The sequence below is a fragment of the Cryptomeria japonica genome, chromosome 4, assembly GCF_030272615.1.
Source record: "Cryptomeria japonica chromosome 4, Sugi_1.0, whole genome shotgun sequence".
In the NCBI taxonomy this organism is placed as follows: domain Eukaryota; kingdom Viridiplantae; phylum Streptophyta; class Pinopsida; order Cupressales; family Cupressaceae; genus Cryptomeria; species Cryptomeria japonica.
Window position 1 is genome coordinate 589,669,072 of NC_081408.1, and position 8,177 is coordinate 589,677,248.

The following is an 8,177-nucleotide window of genomic DNA, read 5'->3' on the forward strand; positions in this document are numbered from 1 at the left end:
ACCGGTATGTGTGTACCAGTTATGTGTGTGGTTGATGACTAAGTCTGAACCAATATAAGCAGTGTGCTGAGGTGGATATGATCGACAAAGGTGCCACATGGAGTCAAGGTGGCAGACACACATGTAGCGATAGATGGAATGTACATCGACGATGTTGTTACAGAATTGGTCGATATTAATGGTAGACCCCATAAATCATGGGGCGTGTTGCAGAGGCGTTGCAGAGATGTGCGGCTCGAGGAAGGTCGAGCAAAAGTAATTGATGAGATGCATCGATCAGTGTAGAGTGTCCAAGTGCAGAATAAGGTTAGTGATGAAATTTGTAGATCCATTAATGGTGATTGATCTTGTGTCTCATCGACTGACTGTCCATGTTTGCTAAATATAGCAAACGTGTTTTTGAAGGCATGTTAATGATGATAATGTGGAGATAGCTGTCTAGGAGATCAGATCGGATAAGATCAGATTGGATTGGATTTGCCTCAAGGTTGATGAGGAAACCGTAACCGCTTGCAATTTGAATTGGCTCTTGGTGGGAAGACCAGGCTATAAATATGCAAACCAAAGATATTGTTAAAGGCTACTAAAGGAGAGAGTAGTGCCAGTGGATGAGGGAGTGATGTTGCATGAGAGAGTTAGATCAGTCTGAGTGAAAATAGCAGAAGATAACAGTGACTGAGTGAGTGAAGGTTAAACTGCTGAAGTGCAAAATAGTGAAGGAGAGATCCGATGAAGTAGATGCAGAGCAAGACAACCGGTAAAGCAGCAACAGAGAGAGGTGATCGGTGTAGCAGAGAAGGTGCCTCACTAGAAGAGTGAAGTATATGCAATGGTTACAAGATTCACTTGTAATAGTATAATTACTTTTGTATTTGATGTTATCATTGTGATCACTGAATTGTAGCTCAGTGCAAGGGTTGGTGCCCTAAATCAGGGGTTGGTGCTCCTTGGGTTGGTGCCCTAAATCAGGGGTTGTATCTCTTTGGGTTGGTGCCCTAAACTTTGTAACAAATTTTACTGTGAGGTTGGATTGGAGTAGTAGACTCCAACAACATTGCTCACTGAGGTTTTTCCGATCTTGGGTTTTTCTCGTACATACTGGTGTTATGTGGTGTGCCCCTTTTGTGTGATTGCATTGTGTTGCTTTGTTTTAGCTTACCGGTAAGATTGCTTAGTGTTTGTTTTGCTAACTGGTATTCTCACTTGGGATTAGAAGGGCAAAGTTTGGATACCACTGATTCACCCCCTCTCTCAGTGGCATATTGTGTCCAATAATAATTATAATTAAATCACACGTTTTTTACTATAATCTACAATTAGTTGTTTAAATAATATATACATAATTAAACAAAATAATAAATAACAATAATGTTATATTTATTTTGTAATTAATAAAGATAATTTTACAAATATATAATATCTAATTGAATCATACTCAACGTCTGGCTTGCATTAATAACGAAAAAAAAAAACCTCTTATCTCCACCCTTCCACAACCTTAATGACAAGGAAGTGGCCATACTTCCATGAATGATGACAAATTTAAAAGTGATCAAGACAATGATACACAAGACCAAGGACATATTCCAAGACATGACCACTAGTTATGTATGTGGCATCATCAAGGCCAACTATATGCTCAACACGAGCAACAAATCATGTCATGTGATGTGGTCAAAGCATGAAAGTACTACCGTTTGAACTATTGAAAATGTCGAGGGAGGTGTTGGAGCCTATGTAACCATAAGAATACAAGCTATTAACACTCTTAAATAAAATGAAATATAGATTGATAAAATAAAAAATAAATAATTAATATTAAATTTTTATATATTATTAATATTAAAAATTACAATAGTAAATTTCAAAAATAAAACCAAACACGCATGCATCGTCCCGTACACCAGTTATTTGAGCCTTCATATACGTCCACAATCTATCTAATCCCCTCTAGAATTTCAATCTTGCGGGCCACTTTGACCACTATAGATAGTTGCGTTGGGCAAATCTTGTCATGTGATAAGCAACGTTTGCGTGTGGAAGTGGTATATCCTTTCTGTTAGCAACCGGGGGAATGGAATGCGTTGGAAGCTGTTCCGAAACCTCTCTTCTCTTCAGAGTTGCTTCCCTAGTCCCAGCCATTCGGGGTTAGAACACGGACCGGGCGGCTGGAAGATAGCTTGTTAATTCCTTCCATCCCTCACCCCAGCTTCCTTCCCGGGCCTTCCCTCTATGAAAAAGGTTTGAACTTGAACAACGTTAAAAAATTCAATGTAAGAGTAACAGTTGATCCCTTACCAGGAGTGCTATGTCTCATTAAAGTTGGGCAAATTGTGTCATGTGATAAGCGATGTTTTGCGCGTGGGAGTGGTATATCTCACTAGCATTATTTCAAACGTCATGCATAGTTTTCTTGTGACGAAGTCTCCTCGGGTATAAAAAGTCCAGTAGAAGATACGCAGAAAATGGTGTACGGTTTCTATCATTGAAGCGCCTTTGTTATTTGAGTAATTTCAACCATGGAAATCTATACTTACCTACAGCTGCCACTTTCCCTTAGCCTCAGGCGTTTACTGACCCCGGGCTTCTTGTCAAGTGAACGAAAACCACAGGCGCCTTCGCAAATCGACCCTAAGACATAATTTAAAAAATAAAAATAAAATTATGATCTTGCTGTGTTGAGGCCTCGCAGATCAAATTTCAATGTAATTGTAGGAGTAATTCCAGATAGGAAGAAGATGAGGCGTGATTCCATTCTTATTTTGATCTTTCTATTGAGTTCTTGTTGGTTCATATGTGAGTGCCGATGGTCTAGCTGCAACAATGAAACAACTTATTCTTATGGCGGTACATATTCTAGAAACCTGAACCAAGTTATCAATGATCTGTATCGCAACACGTCTGATATTCCAGAGTTTAGTACCTCTTCACATGGTGATTATCCCGATAACGTCTATGGGCTTTTGCAGTGTGTGGGGAATATATCAGTGGAAAACTGTTCTGAGTGTTCGAAGAATGCATATAGAACTGTTAGTGAAAACTGCAGCAATGACATAGGTGGGGAGGCATGGATGGATGACTGTTTCCTGCGCTATGATAACTACGATTTCTTTTCGGAAGCAAGTATCGGTGCATTTTCCCTTCCCAATGATAATTACGTCCCTAGCAATTTAGAGGATTACGAGGCTACAGTAACTAATCTTCTGAAGAATCTGTCTGAGAAAGCTTACGAGTCTGCAAATAAGGGTTTCGCTGTAGGATCAGCGAATTACACCACTTCCGGAAAAGTATACGGTTTAGTCCAGTGTTGGAGAGTTGTACTCGTAGAAAATTGCAAAAAGTGCTTGATCTCTGCAAGGCAAGAGGGAGAAAAATGTTGCTTAAGGAAGAAAGGAGCTCGGCTTCTGGGCACAAACTGCAAAATAAGACATGAGACATACCCTTTTTTTGGCTCAGCAGAGTCGATGTCACCCGAGGGATCGACTAAGCCAACAGAGGCCCATAGTTCTGGTAACATATTTAATCAAATTTTCAAAATATTTCAAATAGTACGCTTGAATGTGTTCGATAGATTTTTATTGGGTAGATAGTGTAAATGATCCTGAGTAATGAATAACCATGAAGATCTACCCTGCAGAAAAGTCCCCAAAAACATTACCCATAATTCTGGGGCTTGTGGGGGTTCTGATTCTGGTGTTCGTTATTTGCCTGATTGCAATGAGAAAAAGAATGGCATCTGCCATTTCTGTGAGGCAAATAACTCTAGTTACCCAGAACGAAGGCGCTCCTTCAAATCTTTTTCTTTGTTATTTAAATTTCTCTTTTTCTGATTAAAATCCAACATTTAATCCTCTACGCCTACCCACTTGTTTACAGAGAGGCGGGGGTATTCCCCTGAAGCCAGATTAATTATACAGGAGAAACATTTTGTGTTCAGTTTAGAAGAACTTGCAGAATCCACACAAAATTTTGATGAGAATAAGAAGCTTGGAGTGGGAGGTTTTGGTGCCGTCTACAAGGTGGGCTTGTATTCCGTTCCTTAACAGAAAGAGTCCGTTTAAAGAAGCATATGCAGCACTAATTCTGTTGTGATGTTTCAGGGAACAACTAGAGACGGAAAGGAAATAACTGTGAAAAAACTGTCTGCAAGATCTACGCAAGGCAGGAAAGAATTTATGAACGAAGTGAAGTTGCTGGCCAATGTTCAGCACCGAAATCTTGTGAAGCTATTGGGATGTTGTGCTGAGGAAGATGAAACGTTGCTTGTTTATGAATACTTTCCCAATAAGAGCTTGGACACTTTTCTATTTGGTAAGTTATAAAGCAAGCGCTGTTGTAGAGATGTTTGCTTTACAGAAAATAAGATATAACAACAAAAGTAAAAAAAAATGGGATTACAGATCCGGAAAAGCGCAGAGAGTTAAGTTGGTAAAAGCGTTATAACATTATAATTGGAATCGCCCGTGGCCTTCTCTATCTTCACGGGATTCACAGTTGAAAATTATTCACAGAGATATCAAAGCAAACAACATTTTACTTGATGAGAAACTCAATGCCAAGATAGCTGACTTTGGCCTAGCTAGATTATTTGCTGGAGATGAAACGCATGTCGATACAAAAGCTGCAGGCACATAGTAAGGATCCTCGCAATGATGATATTGTGCTGAGTAATTATAGATCTATATCAGTGATGGCTATAAATTGCTGGGTTTCTTTGTTATTTTGTAAATTACTTTGTCTATATTGCTGGGTTTCCAGAGTACGCAATGCAAGGTCAGCTGTCAGTTAAAGCTGACGTTTACAGTTTTGGAGTGCTTCTGCTTGAGATCTTGAGCGAAAGGAAAAATAGTGATGCAAATATTCCCAACGAAATGGAAAGCCTGTCAGAATGGGTAAGCAACTGGACTTCTCACTACGCATCCATCTTCATAATGCTTTTCAAAGCCAAACACCCAAGGTGTGATGAATTAATGTATGTGTTGCAGGCATGGAGAGTATACAAAAGAGAATATGCTTCGAATTTTGTGGATCCAACGGTAGCAGAAACATGTCCAGAGGAGAAATCGTTGAGATATATCCAGGTTGGGCTTTTTTGTGTACAAGCGGATGCGACCCTTCGTCCAGCTATGTCGAATGTTATTGTGATGATATCCAGCAGTTCGGTCACACTACCAAATCCCAAAAAACCTGCTTTCATAAACCTGAGCAAAAGCTATGTCCCAAAAGCAGGAGTGAAGTTAAGCTCAGGATCAGGGGTAAGGGTGGAGGATTATGAAACGGGGGCATCTGGGACGACGACGTCATCTGCATCAGGCGTTGCGTCAGTAAATGATGCCTCCATCACTCAAGTGAACCCTAGGTAGGGAGGTAGGGTTTACAAATAGATGCCTCTTTATTAGCCTTATAGTATACCGACTCGTTAAGAGTCTGCGAGAGCAAAATGTTGAAATGCTGTTCTGTGACCTTCTCTTTCAAATTCTGCTCATTATATTATTTGTATTTTGCTTTGTTCAATAAAACAAAAAAGGTCACCCTGTCGTAAGTGGTACTGTTTATTAATAGAAATTAATATTTTCCATATAGAATCATAAATCTTTTGTCTATTGTTTGGAGAAGTAGAGTGCAAGCCAGCTCATATAATTTAATTTGATAAGTGATGGTAGAAAGGTTATGTTTTATATTGAATAAAGTACAAAATTGAAGTTACGAGGGTAGTTGAAGAAAAAAGTTGAATCACTCGCAATTCAGTGAGAAGGGCAATAAAGAATAGACAAATACAGTAAGACATAAACATTTTAGATTTTTACCGTGACCTAGATGAATATTGTTTATTATATAAATTGATTGATTGTTATTCTTTATTCATCTTTGTGAGTGTACAATTGATTATATGACTTAATCTTTAGTGCATACATGAATTGATGTTTGTGGATCTAAATTTCTAAGAAGCTTGATATAATTTGTTCACCTTTGTTTCTAAAGTTTGTTTCTTGCAAGGACATGTAGTCTTCACAAATACTTTTAGAGAATATGTTACTTTAAAAGCTTAATAGACTAGCTTTATGGCTTTAAGTGGAATGATTGAGAACAAGAAGCAAGCAAACAATACCCTAAGATGATGCCATGATGTAAATGTTTTCATAATTTGATTTTGATTCTCTTATAAATATATTGGTATTTTTGCATAAGCCGTAGCTTGTCTTTCATGAATTTTATGTGAATGATTGAATGAATGTCCTTAAATACAACCACCAAACACATAAAATATTTTATCTAAATAAACTTCTACTTGTATTTTAGCTACACTTTAGTACATGGATTTCAAAATATCCCTTAAACACAACAATTTACTTATTATTTTTGTTGGATTTTGCCAAGATCAAGAGGTCAATGAAATGTACAAGATAGAGACATAATATGGGACAAGAATAAACTGTATTCTCATCAATAGAAAATGATCAACAATCAACTGGATTATTGTTCTTACATACAATGTAGATGAGCCTGCTTATATAGGCAAGGCTAGGGATATGTATGAGCACACAAATATGACACGTGGCTCAATAAGAAACAAGGGTAGGTAGGAAATAGGTGTGGGTAGGTAGGAGAAATAATATAATATTCCACATGAGGTGGATCACCCACCGAAGGTGGAATTATCACTCCACAATAAGTGGATATGATAGTGTAATAACAAGATCAACACCATAAGAGGTGGAATTTCTCCTACACACACTATCCCAATGTGACACAAACACCCAAGTGTCTCATATCCAAACTACTATGAAATGCATTATCCTAAGTAAACTTAAGTAAGTGTAATAATATCCATGATGAATAATTATTTACACCAACACCCCCCCTTAAGTGCAACTTAGGGGAATGCACTTAAGTCTACAATGCAACTAAGCAATGCAAGATGGGTCCCGGCTACGAGGCCATGTTAGGTACCCATGCACAAATGCAAATGCATGCAACCAATGCAATGAAATCTCTCACAAAGTGGGGAAAGAGAGAAAAACCCAATGGGAAAAAACCCTCCCCCAAAAAGAGAGATGAAAGCTATACAAGAGAACTCTCAAAGAAGTATGTGAGGAACAAAACCCCATGTGAGGAAAAAGTCCCCCCCATATGAGAGAAGAAGAGAAGTCAAACTGTGATCCTCCCTCAATGAAGAATCTGCACCAATGATAGAAGCTCGATGTATGAAGAAACTGCTCCATGAACGTCGAACAACATTCCTCCCCTTAGGAAGAAACAAAACCAAAGGTGTATCCATGAAGTCTCCCCAATCATGAAGGGAAGATGTATGAAGAAAACTCATGATGAAAGGAATCTCTAAAAACTGCTCAGGTGTCCCCATGTCGATGCTGAAAGATACCCCCTCCAAAGGTGGTAAACTGTGCCACACTGCTGAAAAAGGAACTCCAACATCTAGTGAAGATGAATGTAGAACAATATCCAAAGACTCATGTGTCTCCTCAAAGCATAAAGAGACCTCCTCCAACTGCTGTACATAAGTATCCACAATCATGTCAACCTCGAAAGAATGATCATGTAGAGAATGAACAAGAGGGTCAGAGTGTGCCCTCGCAACAATCGAAGAAGGATCATCTTCATCAAAGAGAAGATGAATGTCATCAATGATGTCTCCCAAATCTGCAATGTAGGATTCCACAAACAAACCTGCAATATCTGTCATGTAATCATCCCATGAATCTGAAGCTGGAAGACAATGTATATCCTGCTGCACTGAATCACATGAAGGCAAAACTGTCGCACTATCTGCATCATCAGGTGCAATAGGTGATGTGATATCAATATGAGAAGATGAAATACAAGACTCAAGAACGGGTTCACATGTCAGAATTCCCATGTTCAAGTGTCCAAAGTTCTCCTCAAAATCTGAATCATCACAATAAGTGTGATCATCATGTGTAGAATCATCAAATGTGAAATCATCATCATCAACAAAATCTGAAAAGGTGTATAACCGAGATGCATGATCAACCACCCCAGTCGCAATGATAGCTCTAGTCTCCATGTCTCTAATAAAAACTGAGTCAGGTGTGAACTCCACAACTCTCTTAGTTGCGCCATGTGTGATTTGATAAATAGAAAGGAGATTGTTTGTCAAGTGGGGTACACACAACACATCATTGAAGGAGTTATCCCCA

At 38.6% G+C, this 8,177-nt stretch overlaps 2 protein-coding genes across 3 annotated transcripts; both read left to right on the forward strand.

Moving 5' to 3' along the window:
- Positions 1 to 2,069: 2,069 nt before the first annotated feature.
- LOC131875493 (cysteine-rich receptor-like protein kinase 24) lies at positions 2,070 to 5,592 on the forward strand. 2 transcript variants are annotated; one of them, XM_059219962.1, is made up of 5 exons: positions 2,073 to 3,510; positions 3,877 to 4,019; positions 4,101 to 4,311; positions 4,401 to 4,892; positions 4,986 to 5,592. In XM_059219962.1, the coding sequence occupies exons 1-4, from the start codon at positions 2,739 to 2,741 to the stop codon at positions 4,430 to 4,432; spliced, it is 1,158 nt and encodes a 385-aa protein (XP_059075945.1). In that variant the 5' UTR covers positions 2,073 to 2,738; the 3' UTR covers positions 4,433 to 4,892; positions 4,986 to 5,592. The 2 variants fall into 2 exon arrangements, with proteins under 2 accessions (XP_059075946.1, XP_059075945.1); XM_059219963.1 differs by having other exon boundaries at positions 2,070 to 3,510; positions 3,638 to 4,892.
- On the forward strand, positions 4,607 to 5,363 carry LOC131058553 (cysteine-rich receptor-like protein kinase 6). Its single transcript, XM_059219282.1, has 3 exons — positions 4,607 to 4,667; positions 4,759 to 4,892; positions 4,986 to 5,363. The coding sequence occupies exons 1-3, from the start codon at positions 4,607 to 4,609 to the stop codon at positions 5,361 to 5,363; spliced, it is 573 nt and encodes a 190-aa protein (XP_059075265.1).
- Positions 5,593 to 8,177: the final 2,585 nt, after the last annotated feature.